This window comes from Oncorhynchus mykiss, chromosome 22 (genome assembly GCF_013265735.2).
Source record: "Oncorhynchus mykiss isolate Arlee chromosome 22, USDA_OmykA_1.1, whole genome shotgun sequence".
Lineage (NCBI taxonomy): Eukaryota > Metazoa > Chordata > Actinopteri > Salmoniformes > Salmonidae > Oncorhynchus > Oncorhynchus mykiss.
The window spans coordinates 42591826-42616785 of NC_048586.1; the positions used below are offsets into that span (position 1 = coordinate 42591826).

At 41.1% G+C, this 24960-nt stretch overlaps 2 protein-coding genes and 1 pseudogene across 4 annotated transcripts in view; 1 reads left to right on the plus strand and 2 right to left on the minus strand.

Annotated features, from left to right (window-relative positions):
* Positions 1–392: 392 nt before the first annotated feature.
* Positions 393–11624, minus strand: LOC110501896 (NADH dehydrogenase [ubiquinone] 1 alpha subcomplex subunit 10, mitochondrial). The gene is made up of 10 exons (XM_021579753.2): positions 11388–11624; positions 10826–10994; positions 10349–10564; positions 10035–10121; positions 9680–9801; positions 6653–6720; positions 6477–6531; positions 4674–4759; positions 4401–4509; positions 393–665 (listed from the first exon to the last, which is right to left on the minus strand). The coding sequence occupies exons 1-10, from the start codon at positions 11460–11462 to the stop codon at positions 597–599; spliced, it is 1056 nt and encodes a 351-aa protein (XP_021435428.2). The 5' UTR covers positions 11463–11624; the 3' UTR covers positions 393–596.
* A 548-nt stretch (positions 11625–12172) lies between these two features.
* LOC110502155 lies at positions 12173–13943 on the minus strand (annotated as a pseudogene).
* A 9409-nt stretch (positions 13944–23352) lies between these two features.
* The window catches only part of LOC110502156 (aryl hydrocarbon receptor), a 69931-nt gene continuing 68323 nt past the window's right edge, over positions 23353–24960 (plus strand). For 2 of the 3 annotated variants that reach the window (XM_036959345.1, XM_036959346.1), the window contains exon 1: positions 23356–23920. In XM_036959345.1, the coding sequence (XP_036815240.1) occupies positions 23862–23920 (59 nt within the window). In that variant the 5' untranslated portion in view covers positions 23356–23861. Of the gene's footprint in view, positions 23921–24960 lie in introns of all 3 variants that reach the window. The other variant, XM_036959347.1, reaches the window with a different exon arrangement.

A 24960-nucleotide genomic window follows, 5' to 3' on the forward strand; every position in this document is an offset into this window, starting at 1 on the left:
ACTGCCGAGGCACATTTTATACACGTTATTTATAACTGATATGATATGGTTTGTGAGCCACTTCATTACAACAGACACGTTTGGTACAACAGGCACACTGAAGTCCTGTCGAATTGGCTACCTGCTTCCAGAGCCCCTATGGGGTTGTAACACCTCAATTTGCACCGAGTCAGTCACTGAAGCATCTGCTAAAGAAAAGACTAAAAGGACACATTATAATGATGCAAGTCGCTTAAACTGGGACAGCAAACTTGAAAGTTTCCTGAATAAAAGTCAGTAATACGACTTAGGATGAGCTGAAATATCTCCTCTTTCATCCCAATTGCTATTATCGTTATTGAAAAAGCTAGATGCATATTTTAAACATGAAGGAACATTGCCATTTTAAAAAGTTTAGATTTTTTTTTAAAGTTTTTAATGCGTACATTGATACATAGACAGAAGAGAACATTGCTGATCGGATGAAATGGATGAGCCCATATTTTAGACTTAGACCTCTGCCCATAGGGAGGAGTGAGCAGGTGCGTGAGGGAGGGAATGAGGCAGGAAACATTCATCTACACCAATCAGCTCCGGAGAAAGTCAGGTCCACGCAATCACTTCAGCCAGATGTTCTTATCTCCGATATCTGCGTTATAACCTTCAGCATACTTCTTTCCCAGGAGCTTTTGGAGAGAAAAGAAACATTTGTGAATTGAATTATATGGAGAGAAGTGACAGGGGAAATAGCCTATTAGGCTTCCTAACACATCTGGGCTGTATTACCTGGAATAGTTGGCAAAATATATCGCAAGAAAATGTAAGTGAGAAACAGACAGGTTGGCTAAAATTAAACAACTTAAAAGGGATACTTCAGGATTTTGGCAATGAGGCCCTTTATCCACTTCCCCAGAGTCAGATAAACTTGTGGATACCATTTTTTTTTTGTCTCCGTGTTCAGTATGAAGGAAGTTAGAGGTAGTTTCGCGAGCCAACGCTAACTAGCATTAGCTAACGCTAGTTAGCAATTGCACCAGTACTAGTTAGTAACGTCCTTCAAACCACAGGCAAATACATAATAAATGGTGTCCATGAGTTCATCTGACTCTGGGAAAGTAGATAAAGGGCCTCATTGCCAAAATCCCGAAGTATCCCTTTAATACTGAGCATGGAATTAAATCAATTGGGTGATAGTTGACATGTTCTGAAATCCTCTGAAGGGGGAAAGTCATAGCATACACTTTACAAAACAAATCATTAAAAATAAGCCAAAGCAAAGGGGTTTTCAATAATCATAAGTCCAAAATCAGTTGTGGGAATTGTTTGGGTAAGAAGAGACAAGTGAGATTCCACAGGACACTTGGGCATGTTTAAGAGTTCTATGATTTAAGGAGCCGGGCCTACTTACTCCCTTAAGCTTTGAAGAACTAGCCACTCAAGACTCATCTATCCCTTGGACATGGGATGATAGTAAAGACTAATGGTAAAGCAAAGTGTTGTGTCACTGGGGGCGACATTGCAATCCATCACCCCAGAGACTTGGAAAACAGCACGGTAGGAGTTACTGCTAATGTGATAAGTTACTGTATTAGTCACTGCTAATGTGATTAGTTACTGCATTGGTCACTGCTAATGTGATAAGTTACTGCATTGGTCACTGCTAATGTGATAAGTTACTGCATTGGTCACTGCTAATGTGATAAGTTACTGCATTGGTCACTGCTAATGTGATAAGTTACTGCATTAGTTACTGCTAATGTGATAAGTTACTGCATTAGTTACTGCTAATGTGATAAGTTACTGCATTGGTCACTGCTAATGTGATAAGTTACTGCATTGGTCACTGCTAATGTGATAAGTTACTGCATTGGTCACTGCTAATGTGATAAGTTACTGCATTAGTTACTGCTAATGTGATAAGTTACTGCATTAGTTACTGCTAATGTGATAAGTTACTGCATTAGTTACTGCTAATGTGATAAGTTACTGCATTAGTTACTGCTAATGTGATAAGTTACTGCATTAGTTACTGCTAATGTGATAAGTTACTGCATTAGTTACTGCTAATGTGATAAGTTACTGCATTAGTTACTGCTAATGTGATAAGTTACTGCATTAGTTACTGCTAATGTGATAAGTTACTGCATTAGTTACTGCTAATGTGATAAGTTACTGCATTAGTTACTGCTAATGTGATAAGTTACTGCATTAGTTACTGCTAATGTGATAAGTTACTGCATTAGTTACTGCTAATGTGATTAGTTACTGTATTAGTTACTGCTAATGTGATAAGTTACTGCATTAGTCACTGCTAATGTAATAAGTTACTGCATTAGTCACTGCTAATGTGATAAGTTACTGTATTAGTTACTGCTAATGTAATACAGCCACGCCGCTCTCTGTCACCCGGGCCACGCTACACCATGAGTCTTGTGAGTATGAGTAAAAAAAAATAATAATAAAAAGAGTCTAGTGTTAACAGAGTCCTACACGGCTTCTCTTATCCAGTACTGTTATCAGACAGCCAAAGAAGCTAATAATAAAATACATTTTTTTACAGCTTCAAATACAATTGAAGATTGGAGAAGTTGTGTTTGATTGCAAATATCAATATTGGAGAGGAATTCAAGTTATTTTGTTTACTTTGAGTTCTTGGCATCTGCGGTTCAACTCAAGTTTTTTACCTGCCGAAACCTAAATGAATCCCCAGACAAGCCCCTATCGATTCCTAGTTTTGTCAAACACAGTACATGCTCTATTGCAGAATCCTACCCTGCACTTTAGCAGAAGTGAACTTTGTCAACACAAAAGTACGGAGGAGAAAATATTGACAACCTAAGCTCGCCATAGTTCATATTACCCCATGCTTATCCTCCCACTTGTTCTAGTATGATAATGCACACCATACAAAACGTCAGCCCAAAAGACCCTGTAGCACATTTTATACCCCCACTTTACAGCAGCCAGACAACTCATCTCCAGTCAATAAACTTTAAAGGTCAGAACAGAATGTTTTCCTGCAACAATGATAGAAATGACTATTAGAGAGATGAGAATATTCCACATCTGGCATCTCTATCATTCTATACATTTCAGTTTATGATGGAGGAAAAATGGAGGAAAAAACATTGTGGACGGACACAAGCCAGAAGAGAGGGAGAAGGAAAATACTACACAAAAAAAAAACTCAAATAAAAAGGGTGAAAAGGAGTAGTGTTTAGGTCCAAACCTCATTCTCCAGCACGGTTAAGGCCCAAACCTCATTATCCAGCACGGTTAAGGTCCAAACCTCATTCTCCAGCACGGTTAAGGCCCAAACCTCATTCTCCAGCACGGTTAAGGCCCAAACCTCATTATCCAGCACGGTTAAGGTCCAAACCTCATTCTCCAGCACGGTTAAGGCCCAAACCTCATTATCCAGCACGGTTAAGGTCCAAACCTCATTCTCCAGCACGGTTAAGGCCCAAACCTCATTCTCCAGCACGGTTAAGGCCCAAACCTCATTATCCAGCACGGTTAAGGCCCAAACCTCATTCTCCAGCACGGTTAAGGCCCAAACCTCATTCTCCAGCACGGTTAAGGCCCAAACCTCATTCTCCAGCACGGTTAAGGCCCAAACCTCATTCTCCAGCACGGTTAAGGCCCAAACCTCATTCTCCAGCACAGTTAAGGCCCAAACCTCATTCTCCAGCACGGTTAAGGCCCAAACCTCATTCTCCAGCACGGTTAAGGCCCAAACCTCATTCTCCAGCACGGTTAAGGCCCAAACCTCATTCTCCAGCACGGTTAAGGCCCAAACCTCATTCTCCAGCACGGTTAAGGCCCAAACCTCATTCTCCAGCACGGTTAAGGCCCAAACCTCATTATCCAGCACGGTTAAGGCCCAAACCTCATTATCCAGCATGGTTAAGGTCCAATCTCATGATCCAGCACGGTTAAGGCCCAAATCTCATTATCCAGCACGGTTAAGGCCCAAACCTCATTATCCAGCACGGTTAAGGTCCAATCTCATGATCCAGCACGGTTAAGGCCCAAATCTCATTATCCAGCACGGTTAAGGCCCAAACCTCATTATCCAGCACGGTTAAGGTCCAATCTCATTATTCTCCACTTCTCTCATAGTGTAGATATATCAGGTGATCTAGCACCACAACGTCATAAGAGGGGCGGAAGGTAGCCTAGTGGTTAGAGCGTTGTGAATGTTGCTGGATCGAATCCCCGTAAAATTCTGTCGTTCTGCCCCTGAACAAGGCAGTTAACCCACTGTTCCCAGGTAGGACCTCATTATTAATAAGAATGTGTTCTTAACGGACTAGCTGAATTAAATAAAGGTATAAAAAAATTTAAAAAATTAGAGAAGTGGTCTGGTTATATCAGGTCATCGTATATCATAAGATAAGTAGAGTGCTTTTCTCCCTTACCGATTTGAAGGCATAGTAGCCTGCGTCATACTCGTGAGCGCCGATGGTGACCTCAGGGAGGAAGTTGGGTACAAGGGCCAGGTCTGCCACCCTCATTTTGTCTTCCACCCTGGGGAGAGAGAGGCAGGAAAACAGCAGGCTGATGAGAAGGCCTATAGAGCTCCAAAATATACTATATAGGCCTACCCATGTACTAAATGTGACAGGAATGTAGCGACAACACTTAGTTTCAGGGCTACACATCTAGGGAACAAATGAAGTGGATCTACTTACAGCATTCTCATGTAGTGTAATGTGACGTCATCCTGTTCTACCCAAGGTCCTTTCTCGAACTTCAAGTCCTCAATGTCTTCTGCAATCTGTAGATGAGATAAACAAAAAGAATGTAAGTCTATTTTGACAATAGGATTTTGTGAGGGATTGGATAGGCCTATAAAATAACATCAACAGTATGTTTGTGTTCTCATGTCTCCAATAGGGATGCAGCGATTCATATCGGTCCCATTTTATATGTTTAAGATATGAGTGCATCGGTCTGTGTAAACCCAAACAGATCCAAACATAGCATGCATTGTTCAGAAAAATCGATTAAAATGTTATGCATCGCAAAAAATATTTTTAAATGCTCAAATTACCTTCTCTCTACCTTTGGAAATTCCCTCATATTTTGTGACAACGATGTCCTCTCCTTCAGCGTTAAACTAAGCATGTAATTATTTTAGCAGCCATTGATCTACAAGTCATTTTCCATGCCGAACAACCCCAGGGAATATTTGTATCATAGTCAATCTGCACGCAGCTTCGTGTGCACTGACCAATGAGAGGTAAGCCTATTCCTGATCTGGCACATCTGCAGGTCACCTTCAGCATTCAAATGTGGGCGAAATGGCTTATTAGGCTTTATTTTTTTTGAGTGACAACCAATGTAATAAGGCTGGGAATTGCCAGGGACCTCAACGATACAATATTATTGCCATACTTCAGTGCCGATGCAATATTGTGGTGAAGCTGTGGGACAGCTTTGTAAGGAATGACATCACTAAATCATGAACTAATTGCTTGCATCTGCATGCCTGTCCTGCAAGATGGTGATTTCAGAGCATAAGTAGTGGAGGACAAAAAGCTAAATATTGTCGCCCCCTTAACTGATAGTGTTAGATGCCCAGTGTCCCTTATGGCTCAGGTGACTACACACACTATACACAAATCCAGCTCAGAGAAGCCCCTCAATCAGAAGCAGATTTTAACTCAGAATGGAAAAATGAATGTGTCAATGCAACAACTGTCAGTGCTAAACGGTACTAAAACGTTTCGTTCCTGTATCGTATCAGAGCCCATGTATCTATTACTGAACTAAAATATAAAAGAAACATGTAAAGTGTTGGTTCCATGTTTCATGAGCTGAAATAAAAGATCCCAGAAATGTTCCATACACACAAAAAGCTTATTTCTCTCAAATTTTGTGCACAAATTTGTTTACATCCCTGTTAGTGAGCATTTAGCCTTTACCAAGATAATCCATCCACCTGACAGGTGTGGCATATTAAGGAGCTGATTAATCTTATGGCTTAGATCCCGCTAACGGGATCGATATGATGATCATTACACGGCGTGGCCATTACACTTGTGCGGGGAACAATAAAAGGCCCCCACAAATGTGCAGTTTTGTCACATAACACAATGCCACAGATGGCTCAAGTTTTGAGGGAATGTGCAATTGGTACGCTGACTGCAGGAATGTCCACCAGAGCTGTTGCCAGAGAATTGAATGTTCCCATCTCTACCATAAGCTGCCTCCAATGTCATTTTAGAGAATTTGGCAGTACATCCAACTGCCCTCAACCGTAGACCACGTGTAACCAAAACAGCCCAGGACCCAGTAATGTGAAATCCATAGATTAGGGCCTAATGAATTTATTTAAATTGCCTGATTTCCTTATATGAGCTGTAACTCAGTAAATTCGTTGAAATTGTTGCATTCAGATATTTCTGTTCAGTATAGATACACATCAAGTCATCTTGACAAGGGAAAGATGGCGATCCCTGGCCTCTAGTCAACACTTTGTATTTTCTTACCCTCTCGATGTCTTGTGCCTGCGTTGCATCATAAGCAAGCAATTCTGCATTCTCACTGAAATACAGAAAAACTATCTCAAAAAAAGGTTAAACAGCATGATGAGCCATCCATGGGTAAATCGCAGAGGTCTCGAGCATAGTATTCCCTTCAATAGACAGCTTTGTAGTCCACCAACCTTATTTTGGGAAGGTAGGTCTTCTTGTACGCGTCCTCAATGCTCTTCAGATAGGGTAGGGGCACATCCTGAGGGTAAGACAGGATAGGTGAATAAAAGACAAGGAACAACACACATTAGTAAATAGGCTATTTGAAAAGTTTAAATAACTACACCACATTCAACACAATTCACTGGCTTAGTGTAAGTGCCTTAAATGGATTGAAGTTAACAAGTGGAACACCCAAAGTGGTCAACAAGCAGAAGAAGGGTTTGGAACGGCTGTTGAAACACATTCTCACCCTTCAATGATCTGATTTGTAGAGCAGAAAGGTAATGAGGCCTTAACTTGAGAATACTCTTGGCACACGCTATCAAATGGTTCCGTGGGAACGGATACAGATCTATGCCAAGGACAAACCCTCGTATTCCTATCCAGGCTTCAGTTTGATTTCATTCCTGTATTGACCACTATTAAGCTTAAACCCTAAAACACAGTGCAGCTTTTGGGCATATATCCTGAACAAGACATTAGGTTATTTAACATGCATCCGAAACATTGAATAGCATAAGTTCATACACAGCATACATTTGCTTTTTTTAACAGCTTTAAAACTGATGGCTGAACTAGGGGTCAACCGATTAATCAGCATGGTCGATTAATTAGGGCCGATTTCATAACTAGGGGTCAACCGATTAATCAGCATGGTCGATTAATTAGGGCCGATTTCATAACTAGGGGTCAACCGATTAATCAGCATGGTCGATTAATTAGGGCCGATTTCATAACTAGGGGTCAACCGATTAATCAGCATGGTCGATTAATTAGGGCCGATTTCATAACTAGGGGTCAACCGATTAATCAGCATGGTCGATTAATTAGGGCCGATTTCATAACAAAATCGGTAATCTGCCTGTTTGGACGCCGATTATGGCCGATTACATTGCACTCCATGAGGAGACTGCGTGGCAGGCTGAGTACCTGTTACACGAGTGCAGCGTCAAAAAGGACCTTGTGGCTGCAAGGTGCCATAGGTAAGTTTCTAGCTAAGTTTCTAACTTATCTTCACATAATCACTAGTTAACTACACATGGTTGATGATATTACTAGGTTAACTAGCTTGTCCTGCATTGCATATAATCAATGCGGTGCCTGTTAATGTATCATCTAATCACAGCCTACTTCAACTTCGCCAAACGGGTGATGATTTAACAAAAGCACATTCGCGAAAAAAGCACATTCGTTGCACAAATGTAGCTAACCATACACATCAATGTCTTTCTTAAAATCAATACACAGAAGTATATATTTTTTTACCTGCATATTTAGTTCAAATGAATGCATGTTAGCAGGCAATATTAACTAGGGAAATTGTGTCACTTCTCTTGCGTTCAGTGCGAGCACAGTCAGGGTATATGCAACACTTAGTGCCGCCTGGCTTGTTGCGAACTGTGTTTCTTCCTAACAAAGACCGTAATTAATATGCCAGAATTGTACATAATTATGAGATAACATTGAAGGTTGTGCAATGTAACAGCAATATTTAGACTTAGGGTTGCCACCTGTTCGCCAAAATACGTAATGGTTCCATATTTCACTGAAAGAATAAATGTTTTGTTTTCAAAATGATAGTTACCGGATTTTTACCATATTAATGACCAAAGGCTCGTATTTCTGTTTGTTTATTATAATTAAGTCTATGATTTGATATAGCAGTCTGAGCGGTGGTAGGCAACAGCAGGCTCGTAAGCATTCATTCAAACAGCATTTTACTGCGTTTGCGAGCAGCAATGCTTGAAGCACAGCGCTGTTTATGACTTCAAGCCTATCAACTAAGTGCCTATAACAACATCCAATAGTCAAAGGTAAATGAAATACAAATGGTATAGAGAGAAATGGTTGACATGTCATAATCCATATATATATATATATATTTTTTTTTTTAAAAACCTTTATTTAACTAGGCAAGTCAGTTAAGAACAAATTCTTATTTTCAATGACAGCCTAGGAACAGTGCCTGTTCAGGGGCAGAATGACAGATTTCTACCTTGTCAGCTCGGCGCTCTAACCACTAGGTTAGAGCGTCATCCCATAACCATAACTACAATCCTATAATAACTACAAAGTAAAAGTGGGAATATTGAAGAACTGGGAATATTGAACCACCAGCTTTCATATGTTCTCATGTTCTGAGCAAGGAACTTAACATTGAAAAATCATAATCGGTCGACCTTTAATCCATATACCCATATACCACCAGGCTACTACTGTACACCATACACCCATATAGCACCTCTAGCCTGAACATGTGATGTTGTTGGGGCTTTAAACTAAAGGCATTTTAAACTGGTCTCAAAGTCTACAGTGGTTGTGATCCATTTCATAAACAGAAAAAGACTATGCTCAGCCTGTCACAAACGGAGAATGATGTTCTTAATTTGAATTTGTAATTTGCCAAATGCCTCTGGTAATCAGTCACAATTACAGAAATGAGTTGTGGCTTTCCATCCTGCGCTGCCTATTTAGCACCTCTCACACTTGGCAGGCAGGCGGGCAGGCAGGCGGTCGAGCCTCACAAAGCCTGGTAGTTATTAGCATTGAGGCCCCAGCAATAATCCCGTCTTTAAAGATAATCACGGAGGGTTGGAGGAATCCGGGGCAAATCAAGTTACATATGGAGTCTTAAGAGTAGTGTTAACGACAAGTCATCAGTGCTTAAAACCTAGGCTATTTTCAACTTGCGTGATTTGATTCATGCTTTAGATCAGTTTTCCAAAGTTGTGGGTCTCTGATTGGATTGAAGTGAAATTCAATATATGAAAAACTTGTAGCAGTGCCAGGCATTCACACAATTTACAATACTTTTTGGACAGGTCTCAAAATCGGTTACATAAACAAGTTCAGTCACATTCCACAGGTTCTACATAATGGATGGTCTTTCACAGACAGACAATATGTCAAGAAGAGGATAGTATGGATGGTCTTTCACACAAACAGACGATATGTCAAGAAGAGGTTAGTATGGCTGATATTTTTTCTCTCACTACCTTGCCTGATGACTTCAGCTTCTTCTGCACTTCTTCTGCTGGCATGTCCACATAAATGACCAAGTGGGGGGGAAGGAACTCACAGATGCTGATACCTTTGATTTCATTGTAGTGGTCAACACCTGCATTACAGAACATACAAGATTCATCAACCTCGGCAATGTAAAATGCCCCCATGTTATTTATGGTGACATAGAGCAAAAAGCTTCTTCACCCCGTTTATTTACTGAAAACATGAATGACCTTTCAATATCATGGCATTGTCAAGTTGGTGTTAAACCAGATCCGATTCATAACAATACAAAAAGACTATTCAGATCTGTTCCACCCTTGTTATAGGGATTTCAGTACTTACACTGCTTTCTGATGTAACCCTGTTTGAACATGGCCTCCACAAACACCATGTCACTGTAGGGGGAGCGTTCTAAGACCACACCTTGGCCTGGAGCGAGAGAAAGTTCATGACAAGAACATGAATAGAATACTGTTTGTTAAAGATCTAAATGCAAACAGACATTTAGAATAGCACTAGGCATTAATTTAACTACAGAAACACGTCAAGAGGTCAAGAGCTAAATGTCTGTTGTTTTTCCCCCAATAGCCTAACACAATCTTGCTGTCATTTTTTTGTGTGATATGTGAGCGCATTCCTTAGCCAACCAGCCATACCTGTGGTGAGCAGGTGTTCCATGGCGTCTGACCACTGCAGGAGCCTCATGAGGTACATCCATGCCTGCAGCCGGTAGGAGTTCCCGTCAGCAGCCTTGGGGTCTCTGTAGAACTTCTCCAGGCTGCAGTTACCATTAAAGGCGGTTGGCAGAGGCACCTTCTCCGCTGTCATCTTGTCCAAGTAGTGCGTGTCAGGCCCGGGCATGTACAGCATCCCTACAGACATCAGGCAACGTGTTAATGTTGTCAATCTACAATGGGGGGGGGGTCATTGTGCCCTTCTGTTTTGTCCCAGCAGGTAGGAAAGGGATTTAAAAAAAGAAAATTGTTGGTACTACCAGAGAATACCATAACTACGCCACATTGATATGTGCTTTAAATGAGTCCTAAAAATCCAGATGATTAGCGTTATCAACTTCTAACCTACCAACATATAAAGCCTAATAAACAAGTAGTTTATAACTGCCTGATCATTACCCAGCTTTTCAGCCAGATTCTGGGCCAGCGCCCCCTTTCCCGAGGCCAGGTTGCCATCAATGGAGATTATCTTGCTGTTCTCCTTGAACCTTGGAGTAGTCCTCTCGCCCAGTGCATATGCCCACCAACCGTACCGCAGGTTCCTTACTGAGCTTGTGTGAATACCAGCCTAAAATACAGAATATGTTTATCAATGAACAGTAGTTCACAAATCAAATATTGAAATGTCCTCAGTGTCCATAGAATGAGCATGTGAATGTCATGCTTCTGTCCTGTCCTGACTAAAATCAACCGGTAATGGCTGGTCCACCAGGCAACCTTTTGAGCTCATCTAGTAATCATTAGCTAATTAATTTAGCTAGCTAGACATCTTTTTTTGAGTTAAATGAAGCTAGCTGTTAATTATTTACAATACATTATTGCAGAATAGTTGTTGACAGATGCAAAACACACATCTGTTAGCATTAGGATTGTTGTTCTTGTGTCCTTGTACCAAAGCTTGTGAACTTGATGCCCTTCGTTGCGCGAGAGAGCATTTCTGCAATTCGTTTTACAACCTTACCGTCCGAATAGTTGCCCCTATTTTGAACACGGCTATCCCCGAGGGGAGGACCAACTGGAGCACCCGTACCGCCATGGTTATTTACCACCAGAACCACAAATCGTCTCCAAAATCGCTCTATTTGATAGTCCTTCGAGGCGCGACAATAACGCGTCGGGAGTATTTTGTGTGTGCCCGTAGTCGCGTAACATTGACGTTTTCGGTGGGTGTGTGTGTGAGCGGGGGTGGGGGGGTGGTCTTGCCCGTGGTCGCTTAATATTGCCGTTTTCAATAGTGGGGGAGGGGGTCTTGCCCGTAGTCGCTTAATATTGACGTCATCAATAGTGTGCAATTGAATTGCCTGAAAGAAAAAGAGGAATTTCAAATGTTCAACATGATCTACTTACTGTCTCGTTTAGAAGAGTTACAGGGTGTGTTAACGGGTGGTATCCCGTCCTCCCCGGCCGTTGGCATGGTGCAGGAGCAGATAGGATCAAAGTAGTGGAATGGTGTAGTCTGTAGTGGGTTTTTAATGAACGTAGGTGGCAGCTGAGAAGTATGGGTGTATGATATTTTACCGCAGAAGAGTTATAAGATGTTTTTGAGATTTTTTTATTTTGATGAAATCGTGTTATATAGGTGTAGGGTTGGTTGGTGGTGCAATTTCTTATTTTTCCCCCTTCCTTTTTATTTTTGTATCACAAATGTAACGTGATCGAACACACTACCAGTAGGTGGCGGCATGCACAAACAAAACGTGCGAACACCATGATACCAAAGAAGAAGAAGCTACTGTCTCTTTTCTCTTTTTTTTTACAGTAAATGTTTTAATACAGCAAGTTGCACGCAAATGCTCTAACACTAAATCCCTTATGACGGTTACATGAAAAAGAGAGTTGGAACAGGAGAGAAAACATTAACAGTGTATGCCCCTCTGTGGTCTAGGTTCTAGAACAAAGTACAGATTGTTGTAGTAGATACAATTGGGAGACCACTCTAAACAATGTAATTTACATTACATCAGTGGGACAAGAGATAGTAACAACATATAAGAACATGTAAGACTTGTTTATTGTAAATGGTTCATTCATCAATATAAATTCAGAAGAACATTAGATTTTTTTATGAAAACAATGCACTCGGTCCTCATCACTGCAGGTTGTGTATCATCTCCTCTTTGGCGATGAGATGTGTGGTTTTGTTGACCAGGGACATGAGGGAGTTCAGTTTGTGGGACCAGTCGTTGGGCAGGTCCGTTGGGGTCCTTCGGCCTCTGGAAGTTGATGATGCCGGCTAGCCTGTCCACCTTGGCGTAGATGGTCTTGTTCACCACCAGGTTGGAGAGGTCCAGGAGGCCAGCCATCCTCTTCATTGTGATTCTTGTGTAATATTTGGCCATAATTCTTATATTGTGCTCCACCACTCTATTCTTGAGGTCCTTCCACCTCTTCTCGCCCTCCTCTGAGAAGTTGAATACGTCGGTGGCCGGGCTGCCCTCCCTCAGCTCCTCCCCATAATCCTCCACCAGGGAGGCCCAACGCATTAGCTCCATGGTGGTGAACTGCTTCAGGAGGTCCTTGTATTTGGGTATTTCTTCCAATTTATTGTCTTCGTTGATTCTGTGCACCAGGTCTAACTGCTCGTTGTCGTAGGGAGCCAGTATCACATACAGAACAACACTTTTCAGGGCCTGTTGCCATTTGGAGCTATCCTCCAGAATGCAGGGGGTATCATAGATGGCACAGTAGTGTTTGCACATGGACAAGTAGGATCCCTCGTGCGGGTCCACTTGGATCATCAGATTGTAATACTTCAGCTTAGACTCCTCGGGGCCATCCTCTGTAAAGAACTTGGTGTTGATCTTCTTGCTGATGATCTGGGAGCAGATGTAGTCCTTGACAGCGATGCACAGTCTCATTTGCTCCAAGATAAACTCCACCTTCTCTTTCTTCTCCATGGAGCCGTATGTCTCCACCTGCAGCTCTTGGAGGATTGCTGCGGCCTCTTTGACCTCGCCATGCTGCTCCTTGATGTTTGCCACTGTTTTTGTCAGCCTGGCTCGCTCAATCTCCACATAGATCTTTCCAGCGGTCACTGTGCGTAGTGTGTCAATGAGTCTCAGTTTAACGGTCAGGTCGGTCACGGTATCTACATACTTGTAACATTATTGCACCATCTTAGCAACAGCCCCTTTGAGCTGACTCCTCCTTTTAGAGAGCAGCATGATGTTTTCATTCAGGGCATCCATGTCCTTCGCTTCATAGAACATCTGCACAACGGCCACCAGGATTCTGGAGGTTGACACCATGTCAGAAGCCGTTCTTGTTTGCATCTCCAGCGACAAGAGGCTTTCAACGGCCTCCTGCAACCTACCTTCTTTTGCCATTTTGGCACACTCCGGTAGACTTGTATCTACAGTTGAACTGTAGTCAATCTCCATCTTCACAAGCTTGCCATCTGATCTTTCTGATCGCTCTACCTCTGCTGACATGTTTTCCGACATCGTAAGTTGAATACTACGGCGAATTGACAAGTGAAATGTCTGCTAAGTGCTAAGAGCTTTTTTCTAACTTCAACTATGCACACACCAAGGTTATGCTGTTGGTCAGCGGTGGAAAAAGTAGCCATTGTCATACTTGAGTAAAAGTAAAGATACCTTATTAGAAAATGGCTCAAGTAAAAGTGAATGTCACCCCATACAGTACTACTTGAGTAAAAGTCTGAAAGTATTTGGTTTTAAATATACTTAAGTCTCAAAAGTAAATGTAATTGTTAAAATATACTTAAGAATCAAAAGTAAAAGTATGAATAATTTAAAATTCCTTATATTATATATTTTTAATTACGGAAAGCCAGGGGCACACCAATGCTCAGACATAATTTACAAATGAAGTCATTTGTGTTTTGTGAGTCCGCCAGATCAGAGGCAGTTAGGATTACCAGGGATGTTCGCTTGATAAGTGCATGAATTGGAACATTTTCCTGTCCTGCTAAGCATTACAAATGTAATGAGTAATTTTGGGTGTCAGGGAAAATGTATAGAGTAAAAAAGTACATTATTTTCTTTAGGAATGTAGTGAAGTAAAAGGAAAAGTTGTCCACAATATAAATAGTGACGTACAGATACCCCCCAAAACTACTTAACCTCTCTGGGATAGGTCCCACCAAATGTCCCACCTGGCCAAATGCCAGGGAAAATGCAGGGCGCCAAATTCAAATAAAATACTATAAAATTCAAACTTTCATTAAATCACATGTAAGACCCCAAATTAAAGCTACACTCGTTGTGAATCCAGGTCAGATTTCAAAAAGGCTATTATCTGATGATAGCACAACAGTAAACAAAGACAGAGTAGCATATTTCAACCCTACAGACACCACACAAAACGCAGAAATAAAATATAAATCATACCTTACCTTTGATGAGCTTCTTTTGTTGGCACTCCAATATGTCCCATAAACATCACAAATGGTCCTTTTGTTCGATTAATTCCGTCGATATATATCCAAAATGTCCATTTATTTGGCGGGTTTGATCCAGAAAAAAACAGCTTCCAATTTGTGCAACGTCACTATAAAATGTCTCAAAAGTTACCTGTAAAATTTGCCAAAACATTTCAAACTACTTTTGTAATACAACTTTAGGTATTTTTAAACGTTAATAATCGATCAAATTGTAGACGGGACAATCTGTATTCAACAAAGGAAGTCAACAAACTCACGCTACTTTTCCAGTCAAGAGCCTTCTCAAAAAGTACACTTCAAATGACACAAATTCAAGACGGCCGTACTTCTTCATTACACAAAGGAATAACATCAACCAATTTCCAAAGACTGGTGACATCCAGTGGAAGTGGTAGGAACTGCAAACAAGTGCCTTAGAAATCTCGTTTCCCAATGAAAACTCATTGAATAGACAGTGACATAAAAAATAAAAAAATCTGAATGGTTAGTCCTCAGGGTTTTACCTGCTACATAAGTTCTGTTATACTCACAGACATGATTCAAGCAGTTTTAGAAACTTCAGAGTGTTTTCTATCCAAATCTACTAATAATATGCATATATTCTTGGCATGAGTAGCAGGAAATTTAAATCGGGCACGCTATTAATCCAAAAGTGAAAATGCTGCCCCTTATCCCAAAGAGGTTTTAAGTAGTACTTTAAAATGTTTTTACTTAAGTACTTTACACCACTGCTGTTGGTCTATAAGTACAACAGTACTTCAAACGAACAGAATTGACACTTCAGCAGATGTGATCAAAATTACACCATCCATAGACACTAATTACTTTCGCCTGCTCTAAACAAACCAGGGGTGTTAAACTCATTCCACGTATGGCGGGGTTTTTTAAAGTGCTTTTTCCCCCCCGCTAATTTATGTTTTGACCACAAATACCAGTATAGGATGAGTCAACAACATTATTTTGGTATGAGTTGAAACTGCACTATGCCCGAAATCGCTCCAACCATTTTCTGGTGTTAAAAATTCTAATAGTTTTGTAGAGAATCATTGTACCATCTAAACTGCTGTGAAATATATTTTCCATAACCAGAAATATTGTATTTTCAAGCTGTTTGAAGCTGGTGTACAAAACTGAAAGTAGAGAAGAAGCAAACACTAAAATGAATAACAGGAAGCATAGAAATAGAGCACATAGAACAGATCAGACACTTCTTAGACTTGATTTCAATGAGACTGACAGATCTGTAACACTAATTTCTATATGAATTTGGTCAGGTCGCCCACGAAGTTACATATTGCAGCTTTAACAGAATATTCACTTTAAATAGTCCGATGTTCACTGGACACTGTCATAGACTATTTTTTTGTTGTTGCCCGAGATACAGACTGCTTTATTGATCCGCTAATACAGGACTGGCAAAGACCTAATACTTACTTTTGTGATTTAATTTATTTTATTATTCCGATTTTTCAGGGGGTGCTGCAGCACCCACAGCACCCCTACTTGCTGCAGCTATGGACACTGTGGACAATTACTTTAAGTATATCCATCTACATTGTAATACTGTTTGTTCTCCTGCTCCTTGAAGAGTTGATTTCAACACAGGGTCTACTCTTAATCCAGTAGATGGATCCAACTGACCCTGTAGGCTATTATGCTGCCACGGTAGCTTAAAATACTTACTGTACTGGATACATTAGGCTGCGGTAGGCTATATAAAATTGGGGACAATTAGTTAGGCGTATTTGAAAAACGGACAGTGCATTCTGAAAATATTCAACCCCCTTGATTTTTTTCTCAAAATGGTGTTACTTTACATACTTATTCTAAAATTGATTAAATTGTGTTTTACCCTCATCAATCTACACAGAATTTCTTTGCAAATGTATAAAAAAAGAAGGAAATATCACATTTACATAAGTATTCAGACACTTTACTCATTACTTTGTTGGAGCACCTTTGGCAGCGATTAAAACCACAAGTCTTTTGGGGTATGAGGCTGCAAGCTTGGCACACCTGTATTTGGGGAGTTTCTCCCATTCTTCTCTGCAGATCTTCTCAAGCTACGTCAGATTGGATGGGGAGCGTCGCTATACAGCTATTTTCAGCTCTCTCCAGAGATCTTCGATTGGGTTAAAGTCCGGGCTCTGGCTGGGCCACTAAAGGACATTCAGAGACTTGTTCCGAAGCCACTCCTGCATTGTCTTGTCTGTGTGCTTAGTGTTGTTGTCCTGTTGGAAGGTGAACCTTCACCCAAGTCTTAAGTCCTGAGCGCTCTGGAGCAGGTTTTCATCAAGGATCTCTCTGTACTTTTCTCCGTTCATCTTTCCCTCGATCCTGACTAGTCTCCCAGTCCATGCCACTGAAAAACATCCCCACAGCATGATGCTGCCATGCTTCACCTTAGGGATGGTGCCAGGTTTCCTCCAGATGCGATAATTGGCATTCAGGCCAAAGAGTTCAATCTTAGTTTCATCAGACCAGAGAATCTTGTTTCTTTAGGTGCCTTTTGGCAAACTCCAAGCGGTCATGTGTCATGTGACTTTTACTGATGAGGTGCACTCTACCATAAAGGCCTCATTGGTGGAGTGCTGCAGAGATGGTCGTCCTTCTGGAAGGTTCTTCCATCTCCACAGAGGAACTCTGGAGCTCTGCCAGTGTGACCATCGGTTCTTGGTCACCTCCCTGACCAAAGCCCTTCTCCCTCGATTGCTCAGTTTGCCCGGGCGGACAGCTCTATGAAGAGTCTTGGTGGTTAAAACTTCTTCCATTTAAGAATGATGGAGGCCACTTTGTTCTTGGGGACCTCCAATGCTGCAGAAATGTTTTGGTACCTTTCCCCAGATCTGTGCGACGACACAATCCTGTCTCGGAGCTCTACAGACAATTCCTTCGACCTCATGGCTTGGTTTTTGCTCTGACATGCACTATCAACTGTGGGACCTAATATAGACAGGTGTGTGCTTTTCCATATCATGTCCAATCAATTGAATTTACCACAGGTTGACTCCAATCAAGTTGTAGAAACATCTCAAGGATGATCAATGGAAACAGAATGCACCTGAGCTCAATTTTGAGTCTAAAAGCAAAGGGTCTGAATACTTATGTAAAAATGTTTAATACATTTGCAAAAATGTCAAAAAAACTGTTTTCTCGTTGTAATTATAAGCTATTGTGTGTAGATTGAAGAGGAAAAACATTTATTTAATCCATTTTAGAATAAGGGTGTAACGTAAATCAAAATGTGGAAAAAGTCAAGGGGTCCAAATTAGTTTCAAATCCATTGTATGTTTACTGTCATCGCATCGTATGCTGAACAGAACATATCTGCCAGGGAGAAGAAAAAAATGTACTTATCTATTTTTAACTTAACTTTTTTTATATATATATTTTTTTACTTCTTAAAGCATTGTTGGTTAAGGGCTTGTAAGTAAGCATTTCACTGTAAGGTCTACTCTACACCTGTTGTATTCGGTGCATGTGACAAATAAACATTTGATATAAGTAATTGTAGCCTTGAATACAAAAGCTCTCTTATTGCTTTGGAGTAACACCTGTAGCTCCCTGGTCCATTACACTTCCTTTCTGTCAGCTCAAGGTCATGACTTGGCGTCTGTTTCCCCTGTTGTCCTGGAGACCATGAATGTTGAACATGGCCTACTGTCAGCCTCAATCTTCTATATTTCATTCCTCCGACTTCAAGCTAATATTTCTCACTTAATTTCTGGAAAAAGAATGCACCAAGAGAAAAAAGGTCAACGTATGTGACTACTTGCCAAGACTTGGTTAGAAAAGGTTTGGAAAAACTAAAGTATAGGACCCTCCAGTAACCAAGAGACACCTAATCATGTATTACAGACATTTCAAACCTCATCACGTATTACAGAGATTGAAGACTAATATTGGTTTAGGCCTCGCTTTATGAAAGATAGTTCACAGAAAGCTGTGAATGAAGATGGACTGAAAGTAAAGTAACATAGATGCTGGCTGACAGTTGCTGAGGCCAATGCAAAAGGGGCGATCTTCAAAACTTCTAGTGTGCAATTTGTGCTTCCGTTTAAAGATAGGCTGCACATGCACATACATGTAAGACACACACAGAGCATAGAAACACCCATCCACCAAGCTCATCAATACCCACAACCCTACATAGACACATGTAAGTGCACCCAAGGTCACACAACCACACCCCATTCATCCACACACACATGCGTCTTGAGACACACACACACACAGACACACACACACACACACTCACTTATCTACAGGAACCAGGGTAATTAGTGAATAAAGTCCAGCGCAGTAAAACAACAATATTCAGGTATCACGGCTCAAACCCTGTGAGGCCAGTTGTGGCATTTGGCAACGCATCTCTGACGAATTTCCTCTAGTTTATGGCAGGTTTTATTTCACTTTTCTGCAGCTCAGTGGATTTTACAGTGCCAATAGGGAGGCAATTTGCCTGCTTTGTTTATCATTAAACAACTGGACATCCATGGCAACAAAAGTAGGTTTTTAGCATTCAACCCGGTACTTCACTGAAAATAGATACTTCATGGAAGTGATTTATATTCATTTGCCAAATATTGCATAGCTGTTTTTATCTGATCTGTGTAATCAATCTGCATGCTTTCATTTCATACTATTTATATTGCTGACCTATAATAGGAAAAAGATACAGTACATTTGCTTCTGTTTAATGAAACAGACATAGTATATTTGATAGTTTTTCAGTATATAACATTTTTTGTTCTAAATCAAAGATTTCATGCAAGAGGAGAAGGTAGAGCTGGTAGTTGACCCCACAATCTGTTTCTTCTCCAGAGAGCAGAGGAAGATGTGAACACCGAGGGGCGGGGAAAAGACCACAAAAAATGGGACAACAATTATGGTCCTCTCTTCCCTGCATGACAGACATTGTGGTTTCTCCCCAACTCAGAACACACAGAAGCGATTGCCATAATTAGCTATTAACATCACCATTTACAGCTCGCCCGTTGCAGTCCAAATGGGCAGAAACCATGACACTCCCTGGACACATTATATGACCTGATGGTAATGGAGTAGCAGTTTTACAGTCTATATTGAGACTGAGTCACAAGTTGAGGTGTTATCATAATGCATGTGCAGCCTTCACATGCTACTGTCTTCCCACAGGATGTCACCCTGACCTTAGTTATCTTTGTTTTCTTTATTATGTTGGTTAGGTCAGGGTGTGACGAGGGTGGTTTGTTTCGTTTTTGTATTGTCTAGGGTTTTTTGTATGTCTAGGGTTTTTTGTAAGTCTAGGTGTTTATATGTCTATGGTTGCCTCGATTGGTTCTCAATCAGAGGCAGCTGTTTATCGTTGTCTCTAATTGGGGACCATATTTAGGTAGCCATTTTCCTTGGGTATCTTGTGGGTTCTTATTCTATGTTTAGTTGCCTGTCTACACTAGCGATATTAGCGTCACAGTTTGTTGTTTTGTATAGCTTGTTCAGTGTTATTTATTTAATTAAATAAGTATGTAGGCTTAGCACGCTGCGCCTTTGTCTCCTCCATATGACAACCGTTACACAGGAATAGCTAGCATCATGTTTTCTCTCCCGCTTCCCCCAGTGTGTATAGACTAGGGTTCCATACGAGTCTGCATTGCACAGAGTCTGCATTGAACACAGAGGCTGGAGTAAAGATTTCTATATCAGCAGCACGGTACTGTACATTTATGCATCGTGCATTCCAGGCATTTCCTTTACTATTCAATTCCAGTTGTAGGCCTTCATGAGACTCAAACCAGTATGCAATTGGAAGAACAAGTTTATCAGCCCTGGATGTAATGCATGTGGTTGAAGCCTGCGCCCCTGTGAAAAAAAACAAGCTTCCAAGTCATACTTAAATTAACCTCGTAAAGTAGCATCCCGTTGTTCACTACAAGATACAGCACTTAACATTGCTGTGCTTAAAATAATATGGATAATATATATCTGGGGCTCCCCAGTGGCGCAGCGGTCTAAGGCACTACATCTCAGTGCAAGAGGCATTACTACAGACCCTGGTTTGATTCCAGGCTGTATCACAACCAGCCGTGATTGGGAGTCCCATAGGGTGGCGCACAATTGTCCCAGCGTTGTCCTGGTTAGGGTTTGGCCGGGGTAGGCCATCATTGTAAATACGAATTTGTTCCTAACTGATTTGCCTGGTTAAATAAAAAATTGAAAATAATATCTGTACTGTACATCAAACATACTGAACTGTATATCAAACATACTGAACATCAAACATACTGAACTGTATATCAAACATACTGAACTGTATATCAAACATACTGAACTGTACATCAAACATACTGTACATCAAACATACTGAACTGTATATCCAACATACTGTCAGTAACAGAGAACAGTGGAGTGGGAGAGCAGCAGCCGAGTGGGAGAGCAGCAGTGGAGTGGGAGAGCAGCAGTCAAGTGGGAGAGCAGCAGTGGAGTGGGAGAGCAGCAGCCGAGTGGGAGAGCAGCAGCCGAGTGGGATAGCACCAGTGGAGTGGGAGAGCCGTAATAAAATATAGTGATTGAGGTTGTCTGCATGTCCACAAAAACTCAGTCAGCCAGCCATGTAGCTTCGCTTCAGACCGAATCTGTCTAAAAAATACATCTTTGCCACGGTGGTGATTGCCCTGCACCAGTGGCTGTCACGCAGGAATGTAGCGTGGCCGCATAAGCAAACGAGCATAATGAATTAAGTCCATGGGAACAGCTGCATGCTGGTTCTCTTTCCACCACCACGGTCGGAATTCTGTGGCGAGGACAGCAACCATGTTGCTCAGCTCCCACAGTCTGAATAGAACTCTGTCTGAATTGTTAATCTGCCTCCATTACTACTGGACTTCTGCTGAAATGTGAGGCAAGCTGGCTGGCCACAGTGCAGAGCAGAGAGAGAGATGCTTGGCCTGCCTGCAGCATTATGGCAACAGGAGTTTGACATAAGATTAAATGTTGGAAAAATACAATTTGACAAAAACACTCACTCGTCTACAACTCTCACGGTTGTGTTTAATACAGTCGTTTCCCACCACCCTGTGATGTTTTGTAATGACAGCTTGAATCCAGGTAACAGGTAATGGGCTTGCACTGGTAAAAGAGAAGCCAGACCTGAAAAGCAGGTGACTGTTGGAACGTCGTGACGTTTGGCACAACCACAAATTCTCGCCCTATTTTTTTTCACTCCCATCACCATTTGTTTAGTTGTTAGGGAAACAATTTACATGTCCCTAGGGCAGAATGTATCCTCTCCCATTGACAGACATGGAAGATACTCTATACATGCAGGTAGAGCCCCACTCAATTACCTCTCAATCATGACCCTGTGTGGTAGATCACGAGTGTAGCTATGAGATCGTGAGCAATGTCTGTTCGTCTTTTGTTTGTGCAAGGCAATAGTAGCCTACTTTTACTGATAGAGCAGGAGGTGAATGGCGTTCACTGTCCGAATTACGGGCACACTATGAGGAAGTGTAACAGGGTTTTCTAGTCAACATATAGACATCCATTAGGATTTTGAATGGGCTAAGTTGAACTTTTTATCAATCTTTCTCACTCTCCAGCCTGTACGTCAGGCTTGCACCAACCTGATGCTGATCCTGTTGCATACCTCAGCCCACCATCAATACCCCACTAGTCAGAAACGAATGTATTGTGATTCAGTAGGTATGTTATTACTGTTATTGCTATTATTATGTTATTACTGTTTATACTATACTAGTAAACTATTAATAGTTGTATTTCCCAAATACAGGCACAGATCCACCAAAAACATCTGCACGAACTCGACTAGCTAAGCTGGGGTTACCCCTAGCCAGACATGTCACCCATGATTATGCTGCTGGAGCACCTCGATACACCAACTCCTGGATACAGTAACTCCTACTGAAATGGCTTAGAAGACAGAGCAGCGACGTTTGTGAAATAAAGGCAGACCCGAAGGGGCCCGGGCCAGGTCTTAAACCAAAATTGTCTAGTGTCAGAATGCTTTGAGCTACAAATTACTAAAAGCTATCATGTTTTGCTCTATGATGCTCACACGCTACAAAATAGTTGTTAGAAGGTCATAGGAAAAACATTTACCAACCACAACCAACTTACCTGGTAAAATAAACATGTTTTTAAACATTTAGATAGTGTCTATAATACTGTAATAAACTCACATACTGTAGTTGCTGTCACAAACCCCAAACTCCACAAGGTTGTCACTGACTAGTTTTGTTCCCCACCGAGCAAACAATTTCTGTACTTGCATTTATAATTTGTTTGTTGTTTATTTTCTGGACTTTTTTTTGTTATTGACATTTGAGTGCAAATGTTTATGACAAATAGTTTGGTGTTCTACTTGTAGCTCTGGTTGTCCTGAAAATAAAATTGCAAAACACTTAATTGTGAGGCTAATTACATGGGCTGCTGGAGATGCAGACAAATGAAAATCAGATGTATGAAACGCTGGGACTCGGGACTGGTAGGGTTAAAAAAAAACAGCTCATAGGTTATCGGATTTCCTGAAAACGCCCCATGCCAGGAACGATAGACACATTTTACCTGCTGCAAGAGAGCAGTTCCGAAAGTGTTCCGAGCGTTGGGTTGTATACAGTAAAATCTACCCCTTTAGAATAACTATTTTGTGGTTTGTTTGAGGGTCTCTGGAGAGACTTCTCATGAACAAAAAGAACAGGAAGGGAAATTTGCTGTGATCACGCACATATGATTTACTCTGTTGATCGGGGGAACTTTCCGAAACTTGCTTCATCCCCCAAACACTTCTGGATTTACGCCGCACGTCTATTACGGTCGACTTTGCCAGTGACTTTGACCGCTTGGGTCTGTCAAGTTAACGTCGCGGGGGATCTGCGTTACGGAGAGACCGCTCTATTTGAAGGGATTCACGCATGTCTGGATATTAACTTCCCTTGTTAATTTGAGAACGGTCTCTGAGGAAGACAGTGGATGTTATTGTGTTCGTGTTTTTGAACATTTTGTACCAACTAATACAGCAGAAGCGTCAACATGTTGAGTAACACTGGAGTCTATGCTGTCAAGAAGCGGAAGAAGCCCGTTCAAAAAACGTAAGAATGTAATTTAAACCTGTTTGACCTGACAATAAATGTTTTGGGAAGTTCGATTTAAGTCTAGCATGAGCTGGATACAGAATGGCGCTTGATTTGATAATGTGCTGCATATCGAGTCCCATCGCGTATCATGGAGTTGAGCATTCTTGGCTATACATAAGCCTAGCCTATACATAAGCCTAGCCTATTTGATCCTTTACGTAAGGCATCTAAAACCAATCATTCACTTCGTGTTGTTGGATTATTTTCTTCATAAATTGTTATTGGTTTTGATTTATTGCTAGTTTGTTTTTCCTGCTTTCTTCTGGGGTAACTGGGTTTCTTTCTGCACAGAGGACAAAGTCTCATTGTACGCATGCACGGCTCGTAAGAGCATGTGTGCAGTATTGATGTGTTGTACACAACTGTACATTTGTGCCTGACCAGAAGTTCTCGTGCCTCCCGTTTGTCTTTATCCCGGTCACCTTAAGAATCTCTCTTCGTGTATAGTTTATGTCTGGCATGGAATAGTAAGTACTCTTGCATTAATCACAATCAAGTTTGAGAGTCTGCTGCACTCTCACGCGATGCTTACAGGAGGGCGGGGCGCGCGGGGGATTGCTGGCATGAGGTATGTTATTGTAATCTGATACGGTTCTCATTATGAAAACACACTTCTGCATCTTTTCCTACTTTTTTCACTTTATTGCACAACCTAGTTACGAAAGAAACATATATTTTGTAATGCAGTTTTTCACAACTAAGTAAGAATTACTAATAGCATAGCTGAGGAAAACGTTTTCCCTTATAGGAAATTCAAGTAATGCAACGGTTTTGGGTTTGTTGTAATCTATGCTATTACTTTTACGTTTTTTTTCCACAAACATTTTAAGGATTCCAACAAAGTATTGAGAATGTGTCACTTGCATTTGTAATTAATAAGACCATAATAAGTATTTGCTTACTATAATATATACTTTTCTAAATAAAAAAACCTGATATTACCAGGTTCACGTCGGTTTATAACAATAGTCATGTAGTTATTTTTATGCATTCTA